At 42.6% G+C, this 19,227-nt stretch overlaps 1 protein-coding gene across 1 annotated transcript in view; it reads right to left on the reverse strand.

Annotated features, from left to right (window-relative positions):
- Positions 1-19,227, reverse strand: part of lrp2a (low density lipoprotein receptor-related protein 2a) — a 396,886-nt gene that overhangs the window by 196,554 nt on the left and 181,105 nt on the right. The window contains exons 35-36 of the mRNA XM_073047514.1: positions 5,455-5,694; positions 2,710-2,895 (exon numbers count right to left, since the gene is read on the reverse strand). Of these exons, the coding sequence (XP_072903615.1) occupies positions 2,710-2,895; positions 5,455-5,694 (426 nt within the window). The remainder of the gene's footprint in view (positions 1-2,709; positions 2,896-5,454; positions 5,695-19,227) is intronic.

Consider the following 19,227-nt stretch of genomic DNA (forward strand, 5'->3'; position numbering starts at 1 on the left):
CATTTGATAATTTATACAATTAGGCTTGAATTAATGTACACAGGTACTGAGTCAGTTTCAGGTCCAGTTTGTATGCTGTGATTTAAGATCATAAAACATAGGAGCAGAATTAGGCCATTTGGTCCATTGAGTCTGCTCCACCATTTCATCATGGCTGATCCATTTTTCTCTCTGCCCCATTCTCCTTCATTCTCCCAGAGCCCCTTCATGCCCTGACTAATCAAGAATCTACCAACCGCTGCCTTAAATATACTCAGTGTCTACACAGTCGCCTGTGGCATCGAATTCCACAGATTCACCACTCTCTGGCTAAGTTTAAAAGTATCAAATGTGTTGTTTTGTATAATCATCATTAATCATTTTGGTTATTATGCACTATATGAATGCATATTTTTGCCTCATTTTGAAAATTATATTGGAAGGTGTTGTGCATCTGCAGGAAGTGCTTATAAGGAAGAAATAAAATGCTTTTCTCAAGATATTAAAAAAATACATAGTGCACTTAAATTATTTCATGGTAAATAATTATATTACACCAAATATGAAACCCATAACTATGAGGCTCTCTGCTAGATGTGGTATCACATCTCCCCAGTTCAATATTGCTATATTGTCACTTTCACTTTGGTTACATCTTTGAAATATTCAGTTTATTTGGATCAGAGTTTCTAAAAACATAAGGTGCTAGAACAATTTATTTTATTATAAAATTTGCAATGCAGAACATAAATCAAAAACCTGAAGTGTGCTCCAAGTGCATAATTTATATTGTGCAATTCTAGAACTGCCACTACCTAAGCAAACAAGAATACTTACAGTGGATTCCAGTTTATTGGGCCATCAGTTAATCAGGCAGCTGTTTATTTGGGACAACTCTTAAAGAGCAAAATAACTGAGAATCCCTTTATTTGAGACACTATGCCAATTAATTGGGACAGGAGACTATTACTGAATAATTTTTAATTAGCAGTAGTCATGTGCACTTGTTAGACACTACACTGTATTTCAAGCAAACACTTTTTAAATAACATCAGCTGTAAAAATCAGTGCTTTTTTTTGTCTAGGATAGTTGGTGAGAAATAAGCAGTAAGACAATTCAAAACTCTTTTGCTCACTGTGGTTTCAAACATTCAGGAGATGCCAGAAACGGCTGGGTGTGAAAAGAAACAATTTCACTACTTCAACAAATTAGGACCAATGTAGATTTTGAAGGTATCTATTATCACCTTGAATGTTAAAAATGAAGATGAAGATTTGGAGGATGCAATCATCGTAAGCGTTGCATGAAGGCAGTCCACTATCTGCACTGATTTTGCCCATTTACAGTTAATCAAAAGAACATGGCAGTGTAAATTGGATGAACTCCTCCGTCGATAGTTATTCAAAACTTATGCACAAGTTTTATACTACTGTACTGAACAGTATTTGCACTGTTCTAATTTGTTCTATATTTCATTTAAATACATAAATTGTTACTCAGTTAATCAGTAGTTTGTATTTTATACCATTTTAACTACTTCAATAAAACTTCAGCTGATCGGGGAGGCTGCTTCAATGGCTGCTTCTATTGGCAACGTTCTATAGATGTGTGGTGGAAAGTGTGCTGACTGGCTGCATTAGAGCCTGCTATAGGAACATCAATGCCTTTGAGCGGAAAATCCTACAAAATGTAGTGGATTTGGCCCAGTATATCACGGGTTAAACCCTCCCAACCACCGAACACATCTACATGAAACGTTGCTATAAAAAAGCAGCATCCATCATCAAAAAATCCTCACCACCCAAGCTGTGCTCTTTTCTCACTACTGCCGTTAGGTAGAAGGTACAGGTGCCTCAGGACTCACACCCCCAGATTCAAAACCAGTTACTACCACTCAACCATCAGACTCTTGAACAAAAGGGGATAACTACACTCATTTAAGGACTCTAACAATATTGTTATTTTGTGCTCATTATTTATTGCTATTTATATATATACTGTATCTGCATTTGCACAGTTCCTGAGGTTTACAGCTTACAAGTACAGTCCTCCAAATTTGCTAAGAATGCCTGCAGAAAAAGGGCTGTATGTGGTGACATGTTTGCACTCTGATAATAAATGATACTTTGAACTTTTTTTTTGCTTAATTGGGCCAAAACATACTGGTCCCAATGTGTCCCAATTAACTGGAATTCACTGATCTGTGAAAGATTAGTTTATGCTGATTACAAATATATATGAATCATGAGACTATTAAGAGCAAACATTAGCATGCCATTAAACGTGAAATATTAACAAATTGTAGCCAGTTAGCGGTGTTGTGACATCAGCACTGGACCTTGAGGCAAGTGGTTCAGGGTTATCCAGCCGGCTCCTTGCATACTTTCCAACTGCTGGGTTGAGTGTTGAGATAGCAACTCAGCTTCGTGGAAAGGAGACAAGAAACAGCAAGGTTTTCACCTGATATGCCACAAGGCACGGAGAGGAATAACAGTTAAAAAATGTTTGAGGATTTTTCGTTGTTCATGATCAATGACTTACCTATATTTTGTTCCAATTAGCACAGAACAACAGATCTTTGAACTCAATCTCATTACGTGTGGTGTTGCTTTCTTTACCAGTGTTCATATGAAACTAATCACTCAGTTCTGATCCTGAATAGGCATTTTTTAGAACTATGAACAAAGAAATTTTGGACGTTTATGTAATCATAGAAGTTATAAACTGACCTGCCACCCAGTCCACTGCAATTCCCCTGATACCTTTCTGACCAATTCCTGAAGCTACAATGGTTTGGAATGAAGATCCGTCGGGTTTAATTCTTCGGATAGCATTTTTTTCAGGTATCGTACTGTAGTCACACCAGTAAATAAATCCTGAAGGTACATGCACATCCACATGCAGAGCAAAACGATCTACAAGAAACAAAGACAGGTTATTCTGTACTTTAAAATAATTGAAGAAACCTTTTGGTATGAACTATGATGTATATATTTAAATCATAAATAGTTATTTAATTTTTAAATACACAGAATACATAACATCTGAAAGTACCAGAGATTATGGATATTTTGTTAGTTATTTTGAAGAATATTATGGTCAATATCAATGAATTAAAATTCTTGATGGAAATTCAGCGGGATTTTAAGCTAAAAAAGCAATTTGCAAACATGGAGCAAAATGATATCAACTATGTTGGTGGACTACACATCCCCACAAATTGATATATTGGCAGTCGCTAACCATAACTGCAGTTGCATTTTCTGAGAGAAAGCTTGTCGAATCACAGAACTGCTAGCATGAGCTGAGAATTGGATAACGGAATAAAGTTTGGGTGGGAACCTTCCAAGAGGATCACAACCTTGTCATGGTTTGGAAGCTTGCTGGCCTCAATGTCCTGGAGAACAGGCTGGCATCAGGGCTTTATGCTTTGGCTCTTGGAAGGGACACCCATGCTGTCCATGCTAAATGGTAGTGGACAGACTAAGAGTGATCCACCGGTTCAGGGGATCCGCTCAGAGCTAACAACCCTGACTGGTAAAACAAAATGAAACAGCAATTAAAAATCTCTCTACATCTGAGTGTGACGAAAGAAGCCCTGATGGAGGATCTCCATTGCTGCCCCAAATGCCAGCGGTGTAACAGGCAGTGAGTAAGTTGGGTGGGAACATTAGCAGCATGTTTTTACAGCCTAGGGCATCAGAGTTTGGAGTTTAATTGCAGTGTCTTCTGTGAGAATGTCTGTAGGATTTTCCTCTGTCTGTGTGTGGGTTTCCTCTGGCTGTTCTGGTTTCCTCCCACAGTTCAAAGACGTATCAGTTAGAAGGTCAATTGGTCATCGTAAACAGAACAGAACTTTATTGTTTAAAAAATAAGCTGTACTGCATGCATTGTAAATATCTATTGTCGTGTGATTAGGCTAGGGGTTAAATCGGTGAGTTGTTGGGTGGTGCAGCTCTGTGGGCTGGAAAGGCCTATTCCATGTTGTATCGCTAAATAAATAATACCGGAAAACTGGATTTGGCAGACTGTCAGATTCAAATTTATTGCCACAAACAAATGACATGAAATTTGTTGTTGTAGGCAACTGTACAATGCAAAGGGCCAGATACGATAAATTACAACAGAAAGATTTCAGCTTAAAGGAATATGAGTTAGTGTTCACGGACTGTTCAGCAATCAGATGGTTAAGGGTAGGAACATCACTGTAAATGATGTTGGAGAAAAAAGGAAGGAGACATTATGATGAAGTTTCAGGGGGAGGGAGTTGTGGGAAATGGGGAAAGAAAGAAACGGAATGGGAGCTGCTCTGGATTCATGAGCTTGCACTGGAGATCACGACTGCATTTATTTTAGCATGTCGCACCAGACAGACAGCCATTCTTCTCTGGCACGTGGTGTCAGGATTGGTCTCCTTTATGATTAACCGGGTCACGATATGAACGTTCCTGACTCGACCCTTGTATTTTTTATGAGGCCGAGTGGCTAGTTCGACGCTCAACCCGGCACGGATGGAAAACGTGTTCGGTGGTGGCCCGACTTGGATTCGAACTCAGGAGCCTTCGCTTCGGAGTCCGGCGCTGATGCCATTGCACCACCAGCCGGCCAAATCAGGACTGCATAAACAATTCTAAATGAGTTTATCTAAGTGCCAACATTAATCCAACATATCCTCTGAGAAATGATGAAATGTACTTGAAACTTCTGCCATGACTTGCAGAAATTGTTTTCTTTCTCTGGCATGTAGACTTGGAATTGGTTTGTTGTTGTCGTTATCACCAAGTTTGTTCATTATTTGCCGTGTCGTATGACATGGGTGATCATAGTCTTTCCATGACCATGATTGTTCTTGGCAAATTCTTCTACAAAAGTGGTTTGCCGTTGCCTTCTTCTGGGCAGTGTCTTTACAAGACGGGTGACCCCAGCCATTATCAATGCACTTCAGAGATTGTCTACTTGGTGTCAGTGGTCACATAACCAGGGCTTGTGATATGCACCAGCTGCTCATACAACCATCCACCACCTGCTCCCATGACTTCATGTGACCCTGACTGGGGGGAGGTGGGCTAAGCAGGCACTACATCTGCCCAAGGGTGAGCTGCAGGCTAGTGGAGGGAAGGAGCACCTTACACCTCCCTTCATCAGGCCCAGTCCTGATGTTTACTCTTGTCCATAGATGCGGTCTGACCTGCTGAGTTCCTCCAGCATTTTGTTTGGGTTGCTTTGGATTTCCAGCATTGGCAGATTTTCTCGTGTTTATCAATGAAATGCTACTTTTATTCATTAATATACTTTATTACGTGACATTATGCTTCGGTTTTAATATAGTATAGGGAAATAAGTGGGGAGGGGGGGATTGTGACCGAGAGGAATGTATGAGAGCCAGTATGATCCCACAAGACCAAATTATCTCCTACTTTGTAAGAATATACTCTGATGTTCATGCTTATAATAGAAAGAAAAAGGATTCTTACCCAAACCACCCACTGGTACCATAGCTTCTGAATGGTCGCTCTCATTTAAGTTGAAACCTCGGATAACATTCAACTGGGAGACAATCACAAATGATTCAACTGATGAGCAGGTCCTTGCGTCTGGATTCCTGCGGTAGCCCATAGTACAGTCACAAGTATATGCTCCACTGGGTCGGGGTAGGCAGAGTTGCTCACATGCTCCAAAGTTGTGACTACACCCATTGGAAGAACCAGCCGACTCTAACACAATCAAAATACAAAATGCATGCAGTTAGACTAAACAAGTGCTTATGTAGCATCAGGTTAGGTTGCCATGTTTCCCCAAAGTTGCACAACCAAAGAAATATACTTCCAATGTCATCACGGTTGTTGTAAAGACAACTAACTTGAACACAATAACCTTCAATGAATGTAATAATTGATTACTATTTAATACTTGAGGGTAAGATAGCACTTCTAGTGAAGGGTTTTGTCGTGTCCATGGTAATCGGAGGCTTTGGGAATTCATAAAGGGGCCTCCATGTTTTGATGGTCAAAGTGAGCATAAAAGGCACTGAGCTCATCTGGAGGTGAAGCTTTGTTGTCACTTATGCCACTTGATTTCCTTCTGTAGGAGGTGATAGTATTCAAGCCCCGCCACTACTGTCAAGCTGTAGTGACTCAAGTTTGGTCCAGAGATAGCTTTCTGGAGATTGTACCTGGACCTCTTGTACTTTAATTGATCTCCAGCCCTAAATGCCACTGATCGGGCCTTCAGCAGACTGTGAATCACATGGTTCATCCAGCACTTCTGGCTGGGGTAGACTCTGAATGATTTTGTAGGGAAACACTTGTGTATGACTGTTCTGATAAAGTCTGTGACAACCATGGTGTATTGGTCCTTGCCTATACCAGGTAGGACATCTGCCAAGTGATCAGATTTCCCAAAACGCCTACAACAGTAAACATCCCTACTTGTAGTATAGAGTGGTTGATTGTGTAGGGATCCCTGCAGCTGCAGGTGATCTGTTGATAATAAGTGAGCAGAGATTTCTTCAAAAAAGCCTGATTGAAGTCCTGGACAATGATCTGAAAGGCATCGGGGTAGGCTGTTTCTTGATTGCTAACAGTGGCTCATGGGCCTGCTCAATGTTGGCATTTTCATGGTATGTAAACTGCAGTTAGGATTGCAGAGGAGAACTCTCTTAGTAAAAATCGAGGATGGGAAAAGTTCTGAAGGAAGTTAATAACTTCTCTGTCTGTATTTGACCAAATATGTTAGGTCAATAAAATTTTCCATTTAGGACCATGTCATGGGGCATTCTGAATACATTAGTCTCTTAGCCATTCCATTCTGTTACCTGTTTATTTCTGTCCTGGAAAGTTTTCCGTTTTTTCTTTTAAAATGAGTACCAACAGGCCAAGGTTAATGTTAGAGAAATGGGCTGCTTGCTTCTCTGCCTGCATCCTTTTAAACAGTTTGTTTCTGTTTTGGACAATATCAGTGAGGAGCAAGTGTGAAATAATTAGTTGTCATTGGGGCACCAAACTGCCAAAAGCATTCACCATCTCAGTTCATTCGTTCTATGCCATGTTGTATGACATGGGCAATCTTGGTCTTTCCATGACCATAATTGTACTTGACAAACTTTCCTACAGAAGTGGTTTGCCATTGCCTTCTTTTGGGCAGTGTCTTTACAAGACGGAAGATCCCCAGCCATTATCAATGCTCTTCAGAGATTATGCATATGATTGCAATCTATGCAACATCACTGCATAAATCTCTGCATAAGGTACGTAAATGAAAATCCTGACTGAAGTATGCGGGGCAAAACCATGAAGTGTTCAGTGTAGAGCCAGTGTAATTGAATTTTTAGCACAATATTTTGTTCAAAATATGATGCATTTGGGTGGTGTACATCTGAGACTATTACTCCTGATACATGCATGTTTCAGGAAAAAAAAATCTCTAGGTTAGTTAACTCATTCAGTTAATGGGAACCCTCATGCACAGTAATTTGCAAGTTGAGCTGGTGGTGAGGAAGGCAAATGCAATGTTAGAATTTATTTTGTGAAGACTAGAATATAAAAGCAAGGATGTAATGCTGAGGCTTATAAGGCACTGGTGGGGCCTCACCTGGAGAACTGTGAGCAGCTTTAGGCCTCTTATCCAAGAAAAGATGTGCTGACATTGGAGAAGGTTCAAAGGAGGTTCACGAAAATGATTCCAGGATTGAAAGGCTTGTTATATGAAGTGTGTTTAATGGCTCAGGGCCTATACTCACTGGAATCCAAACGAATGGTGGGGGGAGATCTATCGAATGCTGAAAGGCCTTGATGGGGTAGATGTGGAGAGGATGTTTCCTGCGGTAGGTGAGTCTAAAACCAGAGAACACAGCCTCAGAATAGAGGGATGAGTATTTAGAGAGGAGATGAGGAGGAATTTCTTTAGTCAGAGAGTGGTGAATCTGTGGAATTCATTGCCTCAGGTGGTTATGGAGGCAATGTCATCGGATATATTTAAGGCAGAGGTTGATTGATCCTTGATCAGTCAGGGCATGAAGGTTTACGGGGAGAAGACACGAGAATGGGGCTGAAAGGGAAATGGATACGCCTACAAGAGGAGAGGCTGTACTTGAATTGGTATTGGGAAATGAATCTGGTCAGTTGTCAGTTCGCTCAGTGGGAGAACATTTTGGAGATAGTAATCGCAATTCTATCTCCTTTACCACAGCACTGGAGAGGGATAGAAACAGACAAGTTAGGAAAACATTTAATTGGAGTAAAGCGAAGTATGAAGCTATCAGGCAGGAACTTGGAAACATAAACTGGGAACAGATGTTCTCAGGGAAATGTACTGCAGAAATATGGCAAGACGTTCAGGGGATATTCGAGTGGCATTCTGTCAATGAGACAGGATCAAGGGATGGTAGTGTACAGGAAACATGGTGTACAAAGGCTGTTGAAAATCTAGTCAAGAAGAAAAGCTTACAAAAGGTTAAAAAAAAAACTAGGTAATGATAGAGATCTAGAAGATTATAAGGTTAGCAGGAAGGAGCTTAAAGTATGTGAAGAGCAAGAGGATAAGACATGACAGAATAGGGCCAATCAAGTGTGACAGTGGAAAAGTGTGTATGGAACAGGAGGAGACAACAGAGGTACTTAATGAATACTTTGCTTCAGTATTCACTATGGAAAAGGATATTGGCGATAGTAAGGATGACTTACAGTGGATTGAAAAGCTTGAGCATATAGACATTAAGAAAGAGGATGTGCTGGAGGTTTTGGGAAGCATCAAGTTGGATAAGTATCCGGGACCAGACGAGATGCACTCCAGGCTACTGTGGGAGGCGAGGAATGAGATTGGAAGATTGCTGAGCCTCTGGCAATGATCTTTGCATCATCAATGGGGACGGGAGAGGTTCCGGAGGATTAAATGGTTGCAGATGTTGTTGCCTTATTCAAAAAAATGAGTAGAGATAGCCCAGCAAATTACAGACCAGTGAGTATTATTTCAGTGGTTGATAAGTTGATGGAAAAGACCTTGAGAGGCAGGATATACAAAAATTTGGTGAGGCGTAACATGATTAGGAATACTCAGCATGGTTTTGTCAAAGGCAGGTCATGCCTTTCGAGCCTGATTGAATTTTTTGACAATGTGATTAAACATGTTGATGAGGGTAGAGCAGAAGTTGTAGTGTATATGGATTTCAGCAAGGCTTTTGATAAGGTACCCCATGGAAGGCTGGATGAGGAACTGGAGGGATGGGTTAGTAAATTTGCTGATGATACAAAGGTTGGAGGTGTTGTGGATAGTGTGGAGGGCTGTCAGAGGTTACAGCGAGACATTAATAAGATGCAAAACTGGGCTGAGAAGTGGCAGCTAGAGTTCAACCCAGTTAAGTGTGAGGTGGTTCATTTTGGTAGGTGAAATATGATGGCAGAATATAGTATTAATGGTAAGACTCTTTCTTGGCAGTGTGGAGGATCAGCGGAATCTTGGGGTCCGAGTCCATAGGACACTCAAAGCTGCTGCACAGATTGACTCTGTGGTTAAGAAAGCATATGGTGCATTAACCTTCATCAACCGTGAGATTGAGTTTAAGAGCCGAGAGGTAATGTTACAGCTATATAAGACCCTGGTCAGACCCCAGTTGGAGTACTGTGCTCATTTCTGGTCACCTCACTACAGGAAGGATGTGGAAACTATAGAAAGGGTGCAGAGGAGATTTACAAGGATGTTGCCTGGATTGGGGAGCATGCCTTATGAGGACAGGTTGAGTGAACTCCGCCTTTTCGCCTTGGAGTGGCAGAGAATGAGAGGTGATCTGATAGAGGTGTATAAGATCTACACCTTGATTGATGGCATTGATTGTGTGGATAGTCAGAGGCTTTTTCCCAGGGCTGAAATGACTAACATGAGGGGGCACAGTTTTAAGGTGCTGGGGAATAGGTACAGAGATGTCAGGGGTAAGTTTTTTTATGCAGAGAGTGGTGAGTGCGTGGGATGGGCTGCCAGCGACGGTAGTGGAGGCAGATATGATAGGGTCTTTTAAGAGACTCCTGGATAGGTGTATAGAGCTTAGAAAAATAGAGGGCTATGGATAAGCTTAGGTAATTTCTAAAGTAAGTATATGTTGGGCACAGCATTGTGGGCTGAAGGATCTGTATTGTGCTGTAGGTTTTCTATGTTTCTATGATGAAATGGCAGAGCAGACTCGATAGGGCAAACAGCCTGATTCTACTCCTATATCTTATGGTCTTATAGACACTGGCTACCATTGTGTACATCCCTTCCTCGCACTGCATCTTCCATCCACACTTTTACATACCAAATGCTATCATCCTGATCTTCACCTCCTCCAGCCCCCACCTTCCACCAACTCCCCTGTCATCACTGTCTCACCTTCACGGCTGAGCAGGTGAGAAAGGCTCTGGGGAAACTCAGACACAGCAAAGCATTGGGACTGGATGGTGTGAATATCGAGTTTGCCCCGCCATTCAATCATGGCTGATACTTTTTTTTAAACCCTCCTCAGCCTCACTCCCTAGCCTTCTCCCTGTAACCTTTAATATCACATCTAATCAAGAACCAATCAAGCTTTGCCTTAAATACACTCAACTACCTGGCCTCCACAGCTGCCTGTGGTATTAAATTCCCCAAATTCACCACCATCTGGCTAAAGAAATTTCTTTGCATCTCTCTTTTAAATGGACACCCCTCTATCCTGAGGCTGTGCCTTCTTGTCCTAGGCTCCCCCACCATGGGAATCATCTTTTCCACATCTGCTCTGTCTAGGCCTTTCAACATTCAAAATATTTCCATAAGCCCATAAGACATAGAAGCAGAATTAAGCCAGCTGGCCCATCGAGTCTGCTCTGCCATTCAATCATGGCTGATCCTTTTTCTCTAACTCCTCCTCAACCCCAGTTCCTGGCCTTCTCCCTGTAACCTTTGATGCCATGTCCAATCAAGAACCTATCAATGGTAGGTAATAGGTATGGTAATAGGCAACAAATTCCACAGTTTCACCACCCTTTGGCTAAAGACATTTCTCTGCATCTCTGTTTTGAAAGAGCGCCCTCTATCCTGAGGCTATACCCTCTTGTCCGAGACTCTCCCACTATGGGAAAAATCCTTTCCACATTTACTCTGACTAGACCTTTCAACATTCAAAAGGTTTCAATGAGATCACCATTCATCTTTCTAAATTCCAGCGTGTACAGACCCAGAGTTATCCAACGTTCCTTGTATGATAACCCTTTCATTCTGGAATCACCCTTGTGAACCTCCTAAGGACCCTCTCCAATGCTAGCACATCTTTCCTAAGATGAGGGGCCCAAAACTGTTCACAATACTCAAGGTGAGGCCTCACCAATGCCTTATTAAGCCTCAGCACCACATGCTGCTCTTGTATTCTAGACCTCCTGAAATGAATGCCGACTATAAGCAGCACTGGGGTCCCACAAAAGACTGTATTGGCTCAATTCCTGTTTACCCTGAATACCTCAGACTTCCGATATAGCAGTGTGTCATGTCATCTGCAGAAATCCTCTGAAGTCTCAGCAATAGTTGAGTGTATAAAGGGAGGACAGGAAGATGAATGCAGGGCCCTAGTGGAGGACTTTGTCAAATGGTACAAGCTGAATCATCCACAGCTCAACATCAGTAAGACAAAGGAGATGATGACCTTTGGGAAGACCAAGCCTGCACTGCTCCTTGTTACTATTGATGGTGAGGACGTGGATGGGGTGAGGATCTACAGGTACCTGTGGGTACACCTGGATGACAGACTTGAGTGCAGCACCAACACGGAATCTGTATATAAGAAGGGTCAGAGTTTCTTCTACTTCCTGAGGAGACTGTGCTCCTTTCCTTCAAATGTTCTACCAGTCTGCTGTAGAATCTTCTATGCGGTGGTGTGCTGGGGCAATGGCATCAACATGGGTGATGTCAACAGGATAAATACGCTGATTAGAAAGGCTAGTTCTGTTATGGGAGTCAAACTGGACACACTGGAGGCTGTGGTAAGAATGCTACGGAAAGTCCTGGCAATCTGGACAATGTTTCTCACCCTCTGCATGCCACCTTGGCTGAACAGAGGAGCACTTTTGGTAATAGACTAAGTCAACTGTGTTGCTCCAAAGAGCGCTATATGAGGTAAATCTTACCCTCGGCCATTAGGCTCTATAACCGATAGCTGGGGAAATGATGACCCCCACCTGTGAGGGTGTTTGTGGTAACTTATTTTTATTCTTTCTTACTTCTCTTCTAATATTTGTATATCTGTGCACTTGTAATGCTACCCTGACACTGTAATTTCCTTTGGGATTCAACAAATGGGGAAATAATTAACATGTGCCTTTGGTATTTGTATGAAGGTATTGTAACAGAAACAGTGAAGAATAAAATGTCACTTGAACATGCTTAGTATTCAACATTAATATCACAACCTGGAACTAATTAACAGATGCCAATGAGAGTGGTAGCTGTGTGGAATGAGCTTCCAGTAGAAGTGGTAGAGGCAGGTTCGGTATTGTCATTTAAAGCAAAATTGGATAAGTATGTGGACAGGAAAGGAATGGAGGGTTATGGGCTGAGTGCGGGCCAGTGGGACTAGGTAAGTGTAAACGTTCGGCACGGACTAGAAGGGCCGAGATGGCCTGTTTCCGTGCTGTAATTGTTATATGGAAAGTATATAGTCACATGAAACACCAAAAAAGTTGACAAATAGAACATAGCACAGCAGATCACAGGAACAGGCTCTTTGTCCACAATGTTGTGCCAAACCTATCAAATTATAATCAAATAGCTAACTCAACTAATCTTTTCTGCCTACACAATGTCCATGTACCTCCATTATCCTCACATTCATGTGCTTATCTAAATGTCTATAATGTTTTTGCCTCTACCACTACCCCAGAGCAACGCATTCCAGGCATCCACCGGTCTCTGTGGAAAAAATCTAGCCCCTCCCAGCTCCTTTGAAATGATCTCTTCTCACCTTAAATGCATGCCATCTGGTAAATAGACATTTTAACCCCTGGAAAAAGATACTGTCTGTCTAGTCTAGCTATGCCTTTCATAATCATATAAACCTTTATCAGACCTCCCCTCAGCTTCCACCGCCCCAGAGAAAACAAACAACTCAACGTGGTCCAATCTCCTGTTGAAGTACATGCCCTCTAATCCAGACAAGATCCTGGTGCCCCTTTTCTGCACCCAAAACCTTGACATCCTTCCTATGATGGGGCAAACAGAGCTGTACACAATACTCCAAATGTGGTCTAACTAGTTTTATAACTCTGCAGCATAACTTTCTGACTTTTGAACTCAACTAATAAAAGCAACCATGTCATAAGCTTTCTTAACCACCCTATTAACCAATGTACCCATTTTCAGTGAGCTATGTACTTGGACTCCAAGATCCCTCTGTTAATCAATATTGTTAATGGCCTTTTCCTTAACTGTGTACTGTCTCTTCACATTTGACCTACCAAGGTCCAACACTTCACCACACACAAAATTCTGGAGTAACTCAATCCTGAAGAGGGTCTCCATCCTAAACGTTGACTGCGGCCTGACCTGCTGAGTCCGTCCAGAATTTTGTGCGAGTTGCTTTGCACCTGCAACTGATCTAAATGTCATTGTATTCTTTGCCAGTCTTCTATGCTATCCATAACCTTCATATCATCTGCAAAATTACTAACCCATCCATCAATATTGTTTTCCAGGTCATTTATATATAGTACGTCACAAACAGCAGAGGTCCAGGTCCCAGCAGAGATCACTGCAGAACACCACTAATCACAGATTACCAGCTAGAATAAGTCCCTTCAACCACTACCCTCTTTCTTCAATGGGCAAGCTAGTTCTGTATTCAACAAACAATGCATCATGGATCTCATGCATCTTAATCTTCTGGATGAGTATCCTATGTCAGGCCAGCACAGGTAGGCACCTCCCAGTCTACACCCAGCTAACAAGAGTCACCTGCCACTCATTTCCAAATCATCACCTGCAACCTATTTGAACCCAATTCTCATTCACAATTCTTGTTCACTCATATGAACCAGCTGTTTCTAACGTTCAGTTACCTTGTCATGTTGAGTATGTTTTCTCTTGTTTCATGTGGCTTGTGATTTAGCAGTTTATTACTAAAATTTCATTTAGTGCTAAATCATCTCTGTTGCCCTGCTTTTGGGTCAAGTCTCTTCTGTATTACATGAAAGGATGAGTGTGCCAATGACTGACCCAGCAAAATATGCTCAACTAAAGTAAGTTAACTGGCAACAGGAACATGAGATCCTGAAACAACAGCAAACCACTGAATATCTACTTGCCACTCTCAACCAACTCTCCATCTTGTTCCAGAAACCCCACGCTGGTCATTCTTCACCTTCGGTGCCCTGGACTCCAGAGGCAAGTTGCTTTGATGAACTCCCCAACCTGATGGCGTAACATCCTGTCCCAGAGTGTCTAACACTTCGAGCTCCAGCTATGTCTGTCTGTTACATACTGAGCCAAGATTGGATTCATCATTTCTCTCTTGACTGGACAAGCATTGAACTGGGCTACCACTAGCTGGGACAATAAAACACCCATGTGCAACCAATATGAAGATTTTACCACTGAGATGTGCTGGGCTTTTGACCATCTAGGAAGTAGATGGAGGTCTCGGATCAGATACTTCACCTGCATAAAGGCTCATGCTCAGTGCTGAATTACACTGTAGGATTCAGAGTCCTCACAGTGGAGTGTGGTTGGAGTACAGATGCTACCACCATGCCCTCTTGGAGCACTTGAAAGATGAACCATCTACACAGGAGATGCCCAAAGATGTCAAAGGCTTAATCAGTCTATCCCTCTGAAATGACGAGTGTCTTATGAAACAATCCTCCCCATCATCAAGCCAGATCTCCAGCCTCATTTCCAGAACCATTTCAGGTGGCAGAACCTCCAACACCTCAGGAACCCACGCAGGGAAGGAGAGCTTCCTTAATCCACCAAGAGCTTGGCATTGGTTTAGAAACAACTTGTGCGCCTACTGCAGAGCAGCTGATCACCCACGCATCAAATGTCCACTGCGTCCGGGAAACAGCACCACCAAGGAGGGGCGAGAGGCCTTCCGTCTGGTCAACGACCCTGGTCCCCTTGTTCCAGCACCACAGCCCAACTCACTGTCTCTGTCCTTCTCCACACCCTGATGGCTCTGCACACACAGCAGGCTTTGGTGGATTCCCGCATAGCAGGCAACTTTCTGGACCAGATTCTGTGTGTGCAACTTGGACTCCCTACCAAGCCTATCCCCCACACCTTTGGTATCACAGCCACTGACTGATGTCCCTTGTGGTCTGGGATAGTCAGAGCATGCACATGACCTGTGTCAGTGAGCATTGGAGAGCATTGCGAGTCTGTCCAATTCCTCCTTATTGACTTGCCCTAAGTTCCTCTTGTCCTGGGTTATTCCTGGCTCTCCACTCATGACTGTCATTTTGTTTGCTCATCCAGATCACTAATGAGTTGGTGACCCATCTGCCTGCAACCTCAGCTAACTTCATCCTGTAAATCTGTGGAGACAGAGGAAACTTTCAAACTCACCAAACTCCCGCAGGAAGACCACAACTTAGCCGTTGACTTCAGTAAAAGGGAAGCCAGCACAGTGATGCCTCACAGACCACACAACTGCACAATCGACCTCCTCCCAGGTACCAGCCCTCCCTGAAGTCACCTGCTTTCTCTCTCCCCTCCTGAGACACAAGCCCTGAATCCCCATATTGCCAAAGTACTACAGCATAGCATTTGATGATTCTAGGCTGCAGCCAGTGCTGGATTCTTCTTTTTCGAAAAGAAAGATGGGGGTCTTTATCCCTGCATCAACCACCATGTATTCAACAAAATCATCATTAAGGACCACTACCCTCTCTCCTTGATGGATGGAACATTCAAAGCACTCTGCAGGTCCCAAACTAGATCTACGGAGTACGTATCCGCCAGAGGGATAAGTGGAAGAATGCTTTTGTAAGATTCACTGGTCTCTTTGAATAATTCATGATGCTTAGGATGGTGGTGAATTTTGGTAGCTCAGGTTGAGGCATTTGATGTTGCGGTGTTCGCCAAGCTTGGCAATTAACTTGCAGAAGTTTCATCACCAGTCGAGGTGACATCCAAAGGAATGTCAATGGAATCACCGATATCCGGCTTCACTGCCGAGGCTGTCATGCAAAGGCTAGAAAGGATAACACTTCCAGTCCTCAAGCTCAAACTCTGGGTAGGGTTCATAAATGATACTTTGTCATACTCAAACAAAACGAAATGGGCAACATATTGGGCGACATCAAGTTTACAATGGAAAGAGAAAGTAACAACCGACTTGCATTCCTGGATGTACTTGTCATGAGAAGGGCAGATGGTACATTACTGACATCCGTCTACTGGAAGGGTATACACACAGACTGTGTATTGAACTACCATAGCAACCACCCAGCCTGCCACAAGCAAAGCTGCATTCCCACCCTTTTGAGAGAGTACTAACACGCTGGGCCAGGGAAGAAAAGTGCTCCAGAACAACAGTTAGCCACGGAATTTCATCAGGAGATCCTTACTAAGGAGAGAAAGTTGCACAGACGTTACTCAACATGCATTGAAATGCACAATTTTATCCTACATCAAGAACATCTCAGAAATGACAGCTCAAATGTACGAACCTCTCAATTGCTCACAAACCAACAGCGACTTTAAGGAAACTTGTCTCAAGAACCAAGGTACCATTAAAGACAATCAACAAAAGACATGTGGTGTACAGGAGCACCTGTGGAGACTGCAACAAGAACTACGTCAGACAGACAGGACATAAGCTCTCAATTCATTAATGCGAGCACAAACTGGCAGTGTGGAGACATGATCTACCATCACTGACCTTGGTACATGAAAACTGAGAAGGACACCACTTTAACAGGGACATTCTGGAGGTTCTGGGGCAGGCAAATACGAAACAGGCACAAGAATTTTTAAAAGTGTGGTTCTCTCTGACAAGTCTGTAAACAAACATATTTAAATGATGTCATCTACGAACCTCTAACAGCCAAAGCAATGCAAGCTAATTGAATTCAACTGAAGGGGTGGCCAACCAGGACCAAGGCAAGCAAACGCAAACGAGGGTGGGTGTGGGGGGGCAATATAAGTGGGAGTTCTCCCAGAGAGAAATGCTAACAACTGCTCACTGAGGATGTCACCTCAACTGCTGATGAAACATCTACAAGCTAGTTGCCAAGCTTGGCAAACTCCACGATATCCAACTTCCTGATGCCTTTCGGACTTTCTAACAGTCTGGCCATTTTCAAAGCCTTCATCAATGAGACATGCTACACAAGTGTGTGCTTGTGTACCTTGCCAACATCCTCATCTTCTCCAAGGACCCCAAAAACTACGTCTGTTACATCCATTCAGTCCTTCAGTGTCTCATCAAAAACTAACTCCACTGCAAGTTAGAGAATTGTCAGTTCCACACCCCAGTCACTTCCTACCTGGATTACGTTCTTTCACCACAAGGTATAACCAAGGACCCAGAGAAATTGCACATTGACTGGAATCTGATTTTCCTGTGGTCCACTCTCCTCTCCTATCAGATTCCTCCTTCTCCAGCCCTTGATCTTTCCCACCCACCCGGCTTCACCTATCAGCTTCTAGCTGCCCTCCTTCCTCTCTCCACCTCCTTAGTCTGGCACCTTCCCCCTTCCTTTGCAGTCCTGGCCCAAAGAAGGGTTTTGGCCCAAAATGTCAACTGTTTATTCATTTCTCTAGATGCTGCCTGACCTGCTTAGTTCCTCCAACATCTTGTGTGTGCTAATTTAAGTCAATGTTGGGATGATAGATAGATAGATAGATAGATAGATAGATAGATAGATAGATAGATAGATAGATAGATAGATAGATAGATAGATAGATAGATAGATAGATAGATAGATAGATAGATAGATAGATAGATAGATAGATAGATAGATAGATAGATAGATAGATAGATAGATAGATAGATAGATAGATAGATACTTTATTCATCCCCATGGGGAAATTCAACTTTTTTTCCAATGTCCCATACACTTGTTGTAGCAAAACTAATTACATACAATACTTAACTCAGTAAAAAATATGATATGCATCTAAATCACTATCTCAAAAAGCATTAATAATAGCTTTTAAAAAGTTCTTAAGTCCTGGCGGTTGAATTGTAAAGCCTAATGGCATTGGGGAGTATTGACCTCTTCATCCTGTCTGAGGAGCATTGCATCGATAGTAACCTGTCGCTGAAACTGCTTCTCTGTCTCTGGATGGTGCTATGTAGAGGATGTTCAGAGTTATCCATAATTGACCGTAGCCTACTCGGCGCCCTTCGCTCAGCTACCGATGTTAAACTCTCCAGTACTTTGCCCACGACAGAGCCCGCCTTCCTTACCAGCTTATTAAGACGTGAGGCGTCCCTCTTCTTAATGCTTCCTCCCCAACACGCCACCACAAAGAAGAGGGCGCTCTCCACAACTGACCTATAGAACATCTTCAGCATCTCACTACAGACATTGAATGACGCCAACCTTCTAAGGAAGTACAGTCGACTCTGTGCCTTCCTGCACAAGGCATCTGTGTTGGCAGTCCAGTCTAGCTTCTCGTCTAACTGTACTCCCAGATATTTGTAGGTCTTAACCTGCTCCACACATTCTCCATTAATGATCACTGGCTCCATATGAGGCCTAGATCTCCTAAAGTCCACCACCATCTCCTTGGTCAATTAATGCAACAATTAATCTTAACAGAGCAAGCTCCCACAAATACGATGTAGGTGAATATCCATTCTAGTGATACTAGTTGAGTGAGAAAGTTTGGTAAAACTTTGGAGATAAGTCCCATGCTCTTCTTTAAAACAGAGTTAAGAATTGCATGACCTCCTGTACCAGGTCAGGTAATAGGGCAGCACTTGCAACACTCCAGCAATTCCTTGGTACTGCACTTGAGTATCAGTCTCTACAACAGAATGAAAACTCACCATTTTCTGGTTCAGAGACAAAGTCCCACCAGCTAGGCAGTATTTAACTCACATAAAATATTGAAATATTATATGGGTGTTTTGGTTAAAGTAACAAGAGATTAAAGTGAGTTTTGTAGACCCAGCCAACTTTTTCCAGTTTGTCCATCAAACAGCTTATTTTTCTTTTTCTCACATCTCTCTTTTCTTTTCAATGTGGCTGGAGTCCTGTCAGAGTCTATGATCTACCACTACAACTCAAACTATGGTCTCCATG

The sequence above is a fragment of the Hemitrygon akajei genome, chromosome 5 (genome assembly GCF_048418815.1).
Source record: "Hemitrygon akajei chromosome 5, sHemAka1.3, whole genome shotgun sequence".
NCBI lineage: Eukaryota > Metazoa > Chordata > Chondrichthyes > Myliobatiformes > Dasyatidae > Hemitrygon > Hemitrygon akajei.